Below are 15,805 nucleotides of genomic sequence, written 5' to 3' on the forward strand. Positions count from 1 at the left end.
TATTTAAGACCCTCCCTATGGATATAAAAACTCAAACTCAAAACATAAGATTATTTAGGGCCAAATTAAAGAAGTACCTAATTTCTCACGCCTTCTATTCTGTAGGTGAATTTTTGACATTGTGTTGTACTAGTAGACTATATTGTAAAACTCTTCTGTATATATTTCAACTAGACTGTGACTATAATTCAGACTTTGTAGTACTATTAAGATTTTTTTGACATGCTCCATATTCTAGCTGTGAAGCAATGTATGAATACCATGGAATGTAAATAAATACAATACAATACTACAGCTTTGCAGAAAACTTCCTCTTTTAGTCGTACAACATTCAGAACCGGAAATAAAAAATTTAGTTCCTTAATTTTAAAATAATGTGAACACAACTTCATGGATATAACAAACTTACAAAAACAGAAAAAAAAACCACGCATGCACGCACCCTCACACATACATACACATACATACACACACACACACACACACATACACACTCTCTCTCTCTCTCTCTCTCTCTTTCAATTTTATTGTGTTTTCTCAGATGTCTGTATTTTGTTAATTCTGGCAAAAACTCTTTCTGTAGGAGAATTGCTTTCAGGCAGGGATAACCTAAATTCTGCAACATTAGCAATGTTTCTGAATGACAATAACTGTTGATAGGAGAAAAATGCTGGAACACTTGTACCCATCTCATATGGACTTATTTCTCATTGAGTGAATTTGTCTGCACTAGGAAATTGCTTCATATAAACAAATTCACTCAACATGGCTTTGTCATCAATGTTGGAATCGCCAGAAATATTTGTAATGATATCTATACATATTTCAACATTATTCCATTTTTGGACCTTGGACAAAATAGAACTAGTAGGCATCCCTACAAGAACTGTGGACAAACTGGGACAGAATATCTAAAAATGAAATGTCTGTCACATTATCCTAACAGACACAACAGAATGGAAGAAGCTTCCAGGTTTTGAGTGTTAAAATACTAGCCTATGGATGGAACCTGAAAATAGTTCATAACATTAGGGAAATTAAATCTTATCAAACAGTTGAAAAACCAACCACAACTTTACAGATCTGGACAATATCGCTTGATTATCATAGTCCAAGACTTTCTACAGATCTATACAGAATTCAATGTGAGCATTTACCTGTTTCTTTGCCTGCAGATCTGTTCGCACTTCTCGCAAGGCTTCCACACCTTCCAAACTGCCCTCACCGAGTGACAGGGCAGAAACAAGAAGCTGTGTTGCGTGCAGATAGTGCTTTTTTGCAAGATATGCCCCTAGCTGAGCAGGCACCTCCCTCAGCTGATCTCTGTAACATTTCTTACTCTTACTGAGGTTCTTACTATGACTGGTTGTTTTATGAAACATCTGTGACAATTAATTTTGTAAATTTAAGTTCCATAAGTCAAGAAAACAAACATTATTATAAAAATTAATCTGTAAAGATTCAGTTTCGACGGGCAAGTTCAAAAGGAAACCAACTCAAAATTTAAAGTTTTGAGAAACCTGCATTTTAAACATTCGTGTTGCCGAGAAAAATCCAAGGATCATTGAAATTACTCTAAATTCTGTTAATGATGTTTTATATATACTATAAGTTTCAAATTAGAGTGTGTTAATTAATTTTTCACAGTAACATGAAGCTTTAAAATGCAGTTTTCTCAAAACTTTACATTTTGAGTTGTTTCTCTTTTGAACTGACCCAATGATATAACTAAAATGATAATTATTGTAAACAAAGGTGAATGGCACACTTCTCATTCGTAGAAGTTTAAGTTGATGAAATAATTTACACTGCTAGTTATTATTATGTAGACTGAGTAAATTATAAGTGAGTTACAGGTCCACAACTTATAAAATAATTAATTTCTATAACATATACACACAATGTATATGTCAAGGCCTGTACAAACACACATACAAAAACATCTCTCCCTCCTCGCACACATATGCAAGCACGCAGGTTACCACTTCAGAGGATTATTTTCAAAATACTCTTAAAATGTAAACATTTTGTAAATTGTAAAATTAAAAACATTGATAGTCTTAAAAAGAATAAATAAAAACGTTAATTCAACCAAAAGCTTTAAAATGTGAGAATTTCAAGTATTTCTAATCATATATCTATAGAAACAGTCCGTGATTCTTCATTGTTCTACATACACTTTTAACACTTATAAGTTATAATCACTGATTAACTTTGTAACTTCTTTACTGTGTTAACATGAGGAATTTACCTGGCTTAAGGCTGGTTCACAATAAGCTGGGAACGGAAACGACAACGAGAATGAAAATGGAAATAATGTTAAAATAAATGTATTTAAATGGGAGCATTCAAAATTAAATATTGTGAATGCTCACATTTATAGTCGCGACACTGTTATTCCTGGCATGACTCCTTCTCTTTGCTTACGTCTTAGGAAGTGAAGGCTCTATAAAGTCTAGGTAGGTAGTATCGTTCGCCACTTTTGTTCTTTTGTTGCCGGGCTACCATACGAGGAATCTATTTGCCGCACCATTAAACATTATCATGTTGTAGCTCCTATGATAATAAATCAAACGCACTGTAATTGAGCGGCAAATAACGTCTTCGTGTGCTTTCTGCAAACGCCAATGAAAGAGCCAAAATGGCGGGCGATTATGTTAAGTATTTATCGAGCCTTAAGAAATGAATAAAGTCTTCCTCAGCGAATCACAAGACGCACACGTTTAAATGTAGCTGACCTGCAACGCGATTGGCTGCCGGAAATTAGAGCGACGGGACTATAAATACATTTATTTTAAGATTATTTACGTTCTCGTTCTCGTTATCGTTTCCGTTCCCGGTTGTGAACCAACCTTTACTAGTTTCGAAGTGAATTCTTTATCGTTCGAAAGTTAGAGGCATTTGGCATGACAAAGGAATGGAACTGAAGCAAGCTGAGGCAAACGCAACGAGAGTGTTTGCAGTATTACTCACATTTCTTCAAGCAGCTGGAGGACATGTTTGTGCTCGATGCCTTCCAGCCACAACTTCTTGAGCTCGTCTCTGCGACAGCGCAGCAGCAGCTTGCAGGCCTGCAGGTTCTCCTTCACAGCGTGGATCTTTTCACGAGACATTGTCACTCGGGCGGACAGTTTACCAAATAGCTGCCACAATGAACAGGTGAAGAGTCACTCAAGTCATCTATACTAATAATAAATCTGTAGCCGAAATTTTTCTGGTAATTTTCGATTTTCCAAAAATAATTTGTCCTAACATATATAATTAACCACCCTGAAACCGAAAATCGGTTTTTTGAAATTTTTGTTTGTATGTCTGTCTGTCTGTCTGTATGTTTGTTACCTTTTAACGCGATAATGGATGAACGGATTTTGATGAAAATTGGAATATAAATTAAGTTCGTTGTAACTTAGATTTTAGGCTATATGGCATTCAAAATACATTATTTAAAAGGGGGGTTATAAGGGGGCCTGAATTAAATAAATCGAAATATCTCGCTATTATTGATTTTTGTGAAAAATGTTACATAACAAAAGGTTCTTTAAAAATAATTTGCGATAAGTTTTATTCCTTGAAAAATTTTGATAGGACTGATATTTAATGAGATAAATGAGTTTTAAAATTAAAATAACTGCCATCTAAGGCCGTGTAATGAAGTAAAAAACAAATGACTTCGTCTATAAGGGGCCTTGGACAGCAACAATCGAAAGCTGTGAAAGATAGCCTACAGAGAATGTTTCTGTGTTTGTATGAAGTAATATAGGAAGCTAAATTAGCCGATTTGTATAATTAATTATTATTTCACCATTGGAAAGTGTAGTTTCTCTAGATGGACATAATGCTATAATGTTATTACAGTAACTTCTGATATGATATGATATGATATATGATATGATATGATATGATATGATATGATATGATATGATATGATATGATATGATATGATATGATATGATATGATATGATATGATATGATATAATATAATATAATATAACATAATATAATATAATAATATATTATAATATGTAATATTATATAATATAATTTAAGTTATTTGAAGGGTTCAGAACCACAGTGGGCCAAGCGCCATTTACTGAATACGTAGAAAACAAGGGTTAAAATTAAGTTATTACCATAATTCAATGGAAACCTATAACAAGTAAAATAAAATATACACATTAAATCTAAATGATGTCAATCTTCATTAAACTATGGTTGCATGTAATAAAAATTAAGAAACAGGTTAAAGGAATTGTCATTGCACCAAATGAGTGTCTCTGGACCAAAATGATTGCATTTTAATTATTTGGATGCAATTTAAATTAAGTAACATATTAAACGATTTATCCTTCTATCAAACACGAATGTTCCCTGGATCAAATGTCCTATTTTAATTATGTAATTACTTTATATTTATTTCTAACAGGTGCAGCGGAGCGCACGGGTACAGCTAGTTATGAATAAATAACAATAAATAACCTGGCTAAGAGAAAGCAAATGCTTCTTGAATTAGTTCGCAACTAGTCCAAGGCTTTAGCAGAGTGGTGGTAAGAGCCAGAATTAAAAAATGGGCCGGAGAATAACACTACAGAAGACACACTTTCGTAAAAGATTGATTAATTTACTGTCGTGTGTTCGAATCAAAATTTTAAGAGTACTGGGTAGTGCTGTTTACAGAATTTTCGCGTATAAATATCTATCTATCTTCGTAGTGTATCCAGCTATTTGCTGACAACACATGTACCACTATGTTTCACTATGAATTTCCTCTTCTTACAAATGATGGGTAAAAAACACGATGCTGGTTGTATATTTCAGCAGCCACATTCCAAAGATGAGGAGTATTCAGTATGTATTGGAGAGAATTGTCCAAGGTTACAGGGATTGAAGATTTTAGATTAGTTCTATTCGCGTATAAATATGAATATATGTTGTTGTTTTCTAATGCCAGACGTTTGACAATAAAGTCATTTGACCTCTTGCACTCCAATATTTTTCAAAGATATTATCATGACCAGCCACTGAAGCACAGATTTTGAGGTGTTCCGAATCCATTTCTTGGTTTGAGTTGCACAATGGGCAGTTAGGGGACTGATATATTCCAATTCTATGCAGGTGTTTGGCCAAGCAATCATGGCCTGTTGCCAATCTAAATGCAGCTACAGACGATTTTCGTGGTAAATCGGGAATTAACTGTGGATTTTGATGCAGAGAGTTCCATTTTTTCCCTTGAGATTGTGTTATCAAATTTTGTTTGTTGAAGTCTAAGTATGTAGATTTAATAAATCTTTTCACAGAGTAATACGTAGATTTAGTAACAGGTCTGTAAGTAGCAGTGCTGTCCTTCTTTGCTAGTGCATCCGCATTCTCGTTTCCCAGGATTCCACAATGGGATGGTATCCATTGGAATACAATTCTTTTATTGAGTGATATTAATTGAGAGATAATTGTACCCAATAGATATTAATTAATTGGAATTTCACTCCAATATGAATATATAAAATATGTTTTAATATAGGCATGGCAGAAAGAAAATACTGAAAAAAAAAATGTTTTGTGATTGTCAACAGTTAGGAACCCCTAGTACAAAAAGTTTTAACCTCACATATTTAAAACTTCCCCCCCCCCCATGACAAAAACATATTATTTGAGAAAATAAATGAGTGGTTAAATTAGTACTTTTTAAATTACACAAGCACAGTGTGACAATCCCCATACTTCTTTTTTTGTTCCATAAAAATAAGACATGTTTCTCCACATTTTCGAATTAAATATTTTAAAATAGTAATCCATTCTTTTTGAAGAACTATATACGTAGTTTATATTAGCATACAAAAATTCAGTCCTTTATCTTAAGTAGTTTCTGAGTAAATGGATCCTGAATTTAGAACAATTAAATTTTTTTCACTACTCTTTTTTCTGCCATTCTTGTATTAAAATAATGAAAGATAGTTTATTTCTTGGCCAGCTCACATCTCATCAACATTTGTTTATCACATGGTGCATAGGACATTAGTCTGTGTTTGATAGAAACAGAGGGGAAAATATTTTATATATTCATATTTATACGCGAAAATACTGTTAACAGCACTACCCAGCACCCTTAATGGGTTTCATATAAAAGAACAGATGCTATGAAAAGAAACAGGACAGGAAATTATTCAGCTGAAATAATAGAGGAAATTGGTTCCTTTCTGGTAGAAGAAGAACAACGAAATGTTCCTCTGACCTTACAATTAATATGCCCAGCTGAAATCACATTCTACCACATAATATTATTAAATTAAGCATCAAGAACGAATGTTATAAGAGCACTTGCTACCTGCATAACCTGTGTGAGGTCTTGGTCGTGGAGAGAAACCAGCTCATCTAACTTCTGGTCACTTCGCTTATATTCTTTCTCTAGCTTCGCCTTCTCCCTGTCTCTCTGCTCATTTGATTCACTTGCAGAAAGTGTGCGGATGACGGACATCAGCAGTCCACTCTGAAAGAAGCAATACAAGAGCCATTCAGACTTCACTTTTTAATTTCATCCAATTATGTTGTTATTATATTAAATTAAAGCTTAAACTATGTATTTTCTCATTTCAATAATAATGATGATGCTACTGATAATGGTAGCAGCAGCAGCAGCAGCAGTAGCAGTATCATCATCATCATCATCATCATCATCATCATCATCATCATCAATTCAGTGACCAGAATATTGGCAGAATGCCTTTTTAAATGTGTTAAATCTACCTTCATTTTGAAAGTAAATCTGTACGAATTATACCTTTGTGATTGAAACGTCACAGTTTTATGTTGCCCTTTTCTGCCTTTTTTTAATATAAATGCCTAATTTACAAAATAAATGTTTTTTTTTTGCCTTTAAGTCATTATTTATCTATTATTTATCAATTTATTATTAAAAATTGCCTACAGGTATATTTTAATTTATTTCTATAACCGCTACAATGAAAGTGACTTCACCGAATGTATATTATTGTCTTTCAGTCAGTTCATATTCTCTTCACAACAATGAGTGCTGCCCTGCAAAAATGTATAACAGTAAGCGTTTTAATTATCGCTTGTGTTTATTTGACCAGGCAACAATGAGTGTGGGTCCAACGTTATTTTTCTTTCAGTTTTCATTGTGACGTTGTTGTAGCTAGCTAAATATTTCATATCGCAACATATCAGTACAATCAAACACAAAAATGCACTTTCCAAGGCTACTGGGAAGAAGATTTCTTTGCTTCCAACAGTACTTGCAACATCGAGTCGAAAATCTCAATTTGCATTCGACTTATGTAAAGCTTTTCTTGCTGCCGAAATCCCTTTGTGGAAAGTGCAAGATTGTGGGTCTAGTGCAAGGTTTTTGTAATTGCCTTTTATTGCGTATTTTAGCTACTGTATTTATAATGCCTTTTTGCCTGCCTATTTTAGCTATTTATGATGTCTTTTTGCCTGCCTATTTTAATGATTCATAATGCCCAAACTTCCGGTCTCTGATCATCATCATCATCATCATCATCATCATCATCATCATCATCATGAACAGGTATACAATGTAAATACATTTTCCTGTGTTTAATGTTTATTACACTTTTATTCACAATATTGTCAACAATTTCGTCTACAAATCTTCAGGAGATGAATGGGCATGTTGCATGGATCCAATTTCCAAACATCGAGGTGACTGCTGGTTACGTGGGAGTTGTGGCTTGGGCAATGCCGTTGTTGTTGATTTATGCGTTACTTCACTCCAGACTGAGGAAATCCACCACGTAAGGAAGATTGCATTGTGGAACGCAGGCATTATAGAATACACACAGCTTTCTTGAAAGACAAGGTTCGATTTTGCAATGCAGTATTGGCAGTATCAACATAACTAAATACCTTCACTAGTAAGCTTAGGTGATAAAAAAAATTAAATGACTGCAGCTGTACTAAAAAGCCGTTTACTTTTGCACCAGCATCTTATCTTCGTATCATTAGTTTGGATAGTTGTGGGAACTGGGAAGTCTATGTATAAATAATATTGAGGGTAATCGGCACCCCCATTAATTATTTTGGGGTGCTCAAAATGCAAAGCACCCCCAAAGTCGGCGCTTATGGTAACAAGTACGTCCACTGTTAGTGACAGGTAGCACCACTGTCAGAAACAAGAATAGACAGAGTTTGATGAGGCGATAGTTGTCACGGAATACATTAGTTTACCTTTAGTGTAGATGCTGGTTGCAGAAGTGTCGAAAACGTGGCAGGTGTTTGGATATATCTCCAAAATTTATAAGTAGGCCTAATTGGCAGTATGTTCCACGGAAGACTACAACTGATCGGAATCATGCCAGTTGCAGAGTTGTTAAAAAAAAGTGTATTTCCATCAAAATCTCTAATTTGGTATTTAACACCACTATCATATAACCTTCTATATATAAGTTACAGCTTTAAAATTAAATAAGGTAAAAGGTTCTATCTCAAGTGAATTTGGGTGTATATTACTTGGGTAATGAAACGGTCGTAATAATTATTATTCTAGTGAAACTAGTGCTGATGTAGTTGCAGTGGTTTCGGAAGTGAAAATCGTTGAATTTATAAGGGACTTTTTTTAGTAGATTGTAAATGTAAGGCATAACAAAATAACCAAACCTAACCTGTCAAAGATTCGTATTTGCAAGCTGTATAAGTGGAGTACGGAAAGAACTACCTCAGCGATAATTTAGCCATTATTCTATTAGCACGAAGTGACAAATGTCAATTGCTCCACATGAAGGACAATATTAACCAAATAGAATAACAAATTTGAATACCTAACCTCAAAATATATTTCATACCTAATTCACATAAAAAAAAATCTAACAACTTACCGTTTCTTTGGCATGTTTTACCCCTCGAGGAGGTTTTGTTGGTGGGATTACTGCAGACATATTTCAATCAAAATTTGACATATGAAAACGCCAAACACCTTTGACAATAACCTGACGTCAAACAGCTCCTGCCTGCAACCCTAGCTCTAGGCTGCAACAAGCCGGAAGCTACAACCTCCCTTCCATTCAACAAATGGCATCGAGAGATCGACATATAGCATATTATCAATTATCGAGACATACGGAAGATCTTTATCGTTGCTAACAACGAGTTAGATAGTATCTAACTCGTTGGTTGCTAATCTGAAAACGCGCGGCTCACGACAGGAAGAACTTGACTGAGATCAAATTGCGTATGCGCGGACTTCGTTAGTAAAATCTAAACTAAACAAACTTAACCTTCGTATATGCAAAGAGTGTAACAGCAAGGGAACTTTTTGATTTGGAATATGTGCACGCGAAAATAAATCCAGCTAAGGATTACGTTGACAGCGAATGAGAAATCCGCGCATGCGCAGTTTTGATCTCACAGTCAAATTCTTCCTGTCGCGAGCCACTCCTATCAGAAACAGTTTCTAAATTCATCAATGAAATCCGTCGCTCATTGGATTATGAGTGAGATCATATGAATTTGATGGATTGTAGCACAAAATAAAATATAATTACACAGGCAATGAAATGCGAAGTTTGTGATTGGCCACGTAGCATTTAGCAGACAACACACACGTTCAAATGGGTTTTTTACTTGGTTATTTAACGACGCTGTATCAACTACTGGGTTATTTGGGAAAATTTCAATACACTGTTACCTTTCTGCCAAAAATTATCTTAAAATACTAAAAACAGCGTAATATTTGTCTGTGTTTGTGAATTATCATGCTTACAAAAAGACACTTTTCAGAGTTAGTAATTTATTTTGTGTGCACAAGGTTGAAATTTTGGGCGAAGATATTCTTGTTCTGGAGTTCATCTGCCATAGATTACCTGACATTTACCTTACGGTTGGGGAAAACCTCAGAAAAAACCAACCAGGTATAATCAGCTCAAGCGGGAATTGAATCCATGTCCGAGCGCAACTACGGAACAGCAGTGTTCAAATGTTACAGACAATGGATTGTTTTTATCAACAAGCTGGAAGTATATTATTTCTAGCTCGTTGGTTTTCATGTAAAAAAAAAAACTTAAACTGTTTATCGAAATCATGGCTTCTGGGAAGGGAGACATGCAGTTTTAATTTAATCAAAATGAGTAAAGTTGAAAGCTAGAATTATATTGTCACGTTCAGATGTCCATTTGAAGACAAGGGTAATACGAATGTAACAGACTCAACAACAATAAAAGCGCATGCTTGATCTATGGCCGTCAACTAAAAATACTGCCATTGTAGACAGTACTATTAACAGCTGCTATTAAACACAATTTTAGTCTAGTGTGCTCGTTGGCTGCCCTAATCCTCTTCTTGACTTTCTTCACTTACTTTATGCTTCATCTCGTAGCTTTCAAATGTATTGTTATTGTTGACTGAGCATCATGCCCAGACAAGAGATATGGAATGTGCACTAGATAGTCTTCATTAGAGAAGACCACACATCCCCGTATTGGTTAGATGATCGTTCACCTCTGTTGAGGCATATGGACGTGAGATCAGCAATCAGCTGTAGGCTGTTGCACCACGAAAAAAAGAAAATAAGACTAATTAAACTGCAATGTCTACTTTAATAAAACTACGGTTTGCAAATTCATAATTTGTAATTACTATATCACTGCTATAAAATAACGTACTCAATTTCGAACTGATCTTTGTATGATACAGATATGTGAAATTAAGAAAACTTGAATCGACAAGTTTAAGCAAGCTGCATTCTCGACATCAACATTGATTTATCATCACAGCTTGTCAAAAATTTGCTAGCATTTCTACTTTAATTCCATAAGACTTCCAAATGATTCATATTATGCGAATGAACAATGGAAACTTAGATAATTGTTACAAATAAAATAGAGGAGATAATTCCCAATGTACAAGGTGTTCCAGTAGAATGTGACGGTTTTCAGAACAGTGCAATTTCTGGCAATTTTGTGTTTTGAAAAAAAATATATTGGTTCCTATGCGACCTTGAAAACACGTCATTTCTCCTGTGGTTGTAGGAAATGATATTATGGTAACTGGATGGTGGCAGGACGTGTATTTTCAATAAAAGCATATATTGAATTTAATGTTCCACATGGAAGAATCCCTTTCTGTAACACAATTCTGAAGTGGGTAAGTAAATTCAATAACACTGGGAATGTTTGTGATAGATTTGTGGTGGTCCACAATCAGTCTGTATGCTGGAAAACATCACGAGTTAGAGAAGCTGTGCTTAGAAGTCCATCTCACTCTGCAGCATATTGCACGTGAATCAGTGAACTGTGTGTGAATCTTGTTTCCTGCGCGCATAATTTCACGATTTGAAGATATTGCCTGGCTGCCACGGTCTCCTGATCTTACAGCAGCAGTCTTTTTCTTATGGGAATATTTGAAAAGTAAGGTGTACTGTAACAGACCACGCACTGTAATGCGGTTAAAAGAAAACATAAATAATGAAATCAGAGTCACTGATCGTAGTTTACTGCAGAGTAATGAGCTTTCAGAGCAGACTGCAAGAATATGTTCGTTGTTGTGGAGGTCACGAAAAACATGTAATTTTAAAAAAACAAATACACATTAATAAATTACATTCTACAACAATGTTCCCAGTAAGTGTTGTCTGTTAATTCAATTTGAATGTCGCACAATAAGGCTACTGGAACACCTTGTGTAATGAATAAATTTATCAAGCAACTAAAAATCCTCAGATGCTAATATTCACAGATACATTTTACAATTCTGCTATCACTTACACTTTACGAGCATTTCTTCAAAACTATTGCATTTACTAAGATTTATTAACTGTTTATACTAAAAAAAATGCTTACCTTTTCGACCATAATCCGTAGTAGGTATTGGAAAATAAATTTACACATAGAAGATTCAGTAACAAGGGAATTTTAAATGATGCATTAAGCAAACAGATAATAATATAACTGAAACACTTTTCTAAAGAGAATAAAACTAAGATAATGCATTTTTCTACCTTCTGATGAAAATTGATTTCCTGAATGTAACAAAAAAAACTGAGGAAGTAATAACCTAACACAGTTCTTTTTATAGCCATGACAGATAATTTATAACTTACAGGCAATGCGCACTACATTGCAAGATAATGCAGAAACTGAACCAGTCAGAGAGCAATTTGCTTAGGTTGAAATTTGTAAGAGCCACTTTCATTCTGCTAGAAAAATATACAGGAATCGTTTTCTTTAGTCGAATATAGTTTATTCTGCTGTATAACTTATTTCTCTTAGGATATCGTTAATTCTGAACATTCTTTTTAATATATATCTTCACGAACTTTAAATTGTTCAATATCAATACACAAATAAACAAACTTAGGCACTGCTATTCATGTCACTGTAAGTTTCTTAATTTAATGGCTATTTTACCATTAGAGGTACAATTGTTAATCAAACAGCTAGTGTGTACACTTTCCACGGTAGTAACCTGGGTTCGAATCTCAGTGGTAAAAAATGAAATTTAGGTAGTTCTTGAAAAGTCCACACTTTACTGTCGAGCCAGTGATGACAAATGAAATTTGTGATGGATAAAAACGGTTCTCGTAGTGTTTTCTTGGGTTACTCTTGTTTCCCCTACCATAATGCCATTGCTCCAGTATGCAAACCGCCTCCCATGATGTACAAAGGATAACACTACGGCAGCAAAAAGATCTATGGTTATGGCAAATCACTCCTAGAGGGGGGATGAATGACACGTGTATCCACCAACTGGGGAAGATTACTTTTAAAAGAGGATTAGTAACTTGTTTCTTAAGACATGGTGGGGGGGGGGGAGGCCGAAAAAACTAAAATGTCCAAAAATATTCTCTCTACATGCTCTTTTGTAACTCGCATTTAGTTTTTCCTTTTTTTCTTTAGTAATATAAACAAGGCTTACAAGGTAGAACAATTTATTAAAAGAACAAGTATTATATTTATTCCGGTAACTTCTCCCCCCCTCAGACTACAATACTTTTCTTAATTTTATTTTCCTTGTGTAATTTCCCTTTTATACTAAACAAAAAAATATGTAAAAATGTGCATGTAAAACCCATGCCTTTTAGAGTGAAAAACATGTACAATTTCTGTGATGATATGGAAGATAGTCTAGATTTATCTCGTGAAAGTAGTGGAGTGTAAAATACATGTATATTTTAATTAATAAGTTAATTTTGATATTTTTGGCAATAGTTTAACACGATGATCCAAGATGTCAAGGTCAGGGTCAGGTTACCAGCATTAGAACCGACAAACAGCAGTAACCCCCCCCCCCCAAAAAAAAAAACACACAAAACTGTCATAATCACTCAAATTGCATGTAACTGAATTTGTAGTTTAGTATGAAACATTTGATTAGTGCTGGAGTTGACATTTATGACGAGTTTCAGATATTTTGTATAGACATCATATAATGTCCCCTTCTCTGTTTTTTACACAAGTAGATATCTACTGATATCTACTGGGGCTGATGTTTTATTGGTATATTACTGATAATATAATTTTACATTGGATCACAGACTACATGGAAAGAAGACGTTCTGTTTTTCCTTCGTACATTATACATGTATCATTTTTAACAGATTTGTAAGGGCGAAATGATTTTTAAAAGATTTTTAAGTGCGAAATGATCATTTAGAGAAAGTAAGAACGAAATATATGTGAATAATGAAACAAATTTTCCCATTCATTTATCAGTTTATTTAAGGGGAGACATGTGTCCAAGTGCACTGTTACATTTAATTTATCACAGATCCCACGGTTTTTGAGGCAACGATTTGAAATTTGGTATGGTTACTGAATTTATGTATTTTCGGTCTTAATTACAATATCGCAGCATTACAGGAAGTCCAGTTATAAACTGATCTAACCTAACCTGATATTACAGAAAATAGGAACATTTTCTCATAACCTGTTAAGGGATACGGTTCTAAAACTTTATACACATTTTCCCTATGTTATAACTGACAAATCTTGCACACACAATTCGTAAATAGTTATTAAAATATATATGTAGGTATGTATATGTGTATTACTACTTTAAATTGACACACAAAAACAATCTGTCAACAGAAAAATTTGTATTATTCAACAGTAAAGACATGTGCACAATGTCATTGTTTTATCTCACATAATTTTAAGAAACTATTCGTTAATTGTAGAAATTATAACGTTGAGAAAATAAAGCATGAAGTTTAGGATTATAAAGAAGATTGGCGTGGGATTTAATAATTATTTTGTAGCACTTCGAAATAACATTTTGGAAACCTATCTTTAAACATCACAGAATAAAATAAAATTGAAAAATCGAATTTTTTTTACCATTTTCACTGACATTTTCCCTTAAATACCACAAGAAAGAAAGGAGTACTATTCAACGCAGCTGACATCACTGTCATGCTTGGTCATTCAAGATCATTTTGTTCTGTGTTCTATGGTTTTCCCTGTATAAGCCAAGTCTGACCAGAATTTTACATACAGCTTCTACTGTAAAAATCCAATGTACATATTTTTTTCATTACTTTTATTACCTAGCTGCCTTTAAGCATAGTCATATCTAGGGAAAAGGATTGAAGGTTTCAAAAACAATGAACAGAAACAAAGGTATAAATATACATATATGCAAATCAACTGTATTTACAGTAAAAACAAATTTTATCCTTTATTTCACAAGTCACAAAGGACAACTGGTGACAGGAGTGCATTTGGCCACGATCACAAAGGACTTACAGCATGGATGTGAGTCCTTTGCAACAGTGGCCTGAAAGAGACAACACAGTTTTGTTAAGCAGAGTTTAATATCAAGAGAACCATTCATCAACAACAACTTGTCCCCTCTCACTACTGACTTGAGCATACATCACAACAACTAGGTTTTAGGGCTGCCAATATCTTTCCTTTTCTGCAACCAAAAAATGTGAAATGTACATTGAGGTGTAAAGAGGTGCAGTAGCAAGTGGCCGGGTGAGGAAGGAACGAATGGGCCGTACTCAAATGTTCTCTCTTCGAATATACACTATATATATAATATATATAAGCAACTTCCAAACTCTGGTCCGACTTCCCCTCAGTTTGGAGGTGGCTTTACTGAAGTTGCAGGAATGAGAACAATCAAATGCCCAATCCTGCCATCATGCACAATGTGACTATGTAAAATGCATAAATATTGCTTTTTGGAAATGTAAATACTACAAACAAAACATCTGGAACATTTCTGATAGCTTTCTTTCCCCATCTTTCTGTAAATACAAAACATATCTAAATTTTTTATCTTAATCAAAAAAAAGAAAGAAAAAACTTAATTGATATAAATACAGTAAGAAAAATAAGGAAATTAAGTGGATAAACGTCCGTGGATAAAATTAGAACTTCCATGTTACAAGCTAGAGGACGAAAACGAGATTTTGCTGAGGAATCTAAAGTGTTCGGGGATCGACTTCAATAAATATTCAGTGCAGCCAAACCTCAATAATTTGGTTCCAGCCAAATCCCTTTCCTATTTTGTCATGAGGAATGATACAGACACGTTTACCGACTCCTCCTCAAATTATCGAGGTTCAACCAGCATTCCCCTGCTCCTTGGACCTCGGAAGTGCCTAGTCCATGCTTCCATATATAAATATCAATACTGAGGAGCAGGGACCAGGCACTCATCTTTGTCTAGATTTGTTTCCTAATAGTCATCGATGTCATATATATCGTCTTCAAACTCGTCGCACTGCATGCTTTGGAAGTCCACTTTGTAGCGCAGCAGTCCTGGAAACATGACAGAACATTAGCCAAGTTCGTTCTCCACACACAACTAACTGAACAGCAACACACATGG

The 15,805-nt window shown here is 34.4% G+C and overlaps 2 protein-coding genes across 4 annotated transcripts in view; both read right to left on the minus strand.

Annotated features, from left to right (window-relative positions):
* Sec8 (Secretory 8) overlaps nt 1–14,438 on the minus strand; it is a 44,418-nt gene extending 29,980 nt beyond the window's left edge. The window contains exons 1-6 of one of the 2 annotated variants that reach the window (XM_069842414.1): nt 11,806–14,438; nt 10,325–10,509; nt 8,848–8,979; nt 6,321–6,482; nt 2,974–3,143; nt 1,158–1,323 (exon numbers count right to left, since the gene is read on the minus strand). In XM_069842414.1, coding sequence (XP_069698515.1) covers nt 1,158–1,323; nt 2,974–3,143; nt 6,321–6,482; nt 8,848–8,907 — 558 coding nt within the window. In that variant the 5' untranslated portion in view covers nt 8,908–8,979; nt 10,325–10,509; nt 11,806–14,438. The remainder of the gene's footprint in view (nt 1–1,157; nt 1,324–2,973; nt 3,144–6,320; nt 6,483–8,847; nt 8,980–10,324; nt 10,510–11,805) is intronic. The other variant, XM_069842415.1, reaches the window with a different exon arrangement.
* Nucleotides 14,439–14,586: 148 nt separating this feature from the next.
* The window catches only part of eRF1 (eukaryotic release factor 1), a 33,035-nt gene continuing 31,816 nt past the window's right edge, over nt 14,587–15,805 (minus strand). For both annotated transcript variants that reach the window (XM_069842416.1, XM_069842417.1), the window contains one exon: nt 14,587–15,735. In XM_069842416.1, coding sequence (XP_069698517.1) covers nt 15,653–15,735 — 83 coding nt within the window. In that variant the 3' untranslated portion in view covers nt 14,587–15,652. The remainder of the gene's footprint in view (nt 15,736–15,805) is intronic.

The sequence above is a fragment of the Periplaneta americana genome, chromosome 12, assembly GCF_040183065.1.
Source record: "Periplaneta americana isolate PAMFEO1 chromosome 12, P.americana_PAMFEO1_priV1, whole genome shotgun sequence".
Taxonomy (NCBI): domain Eukaryota; kingdom Metazoa; phylum Arthropoda; class Insecta; order Blattodea; family Blattidae; genus Periplaneta; species Periplaneta americana.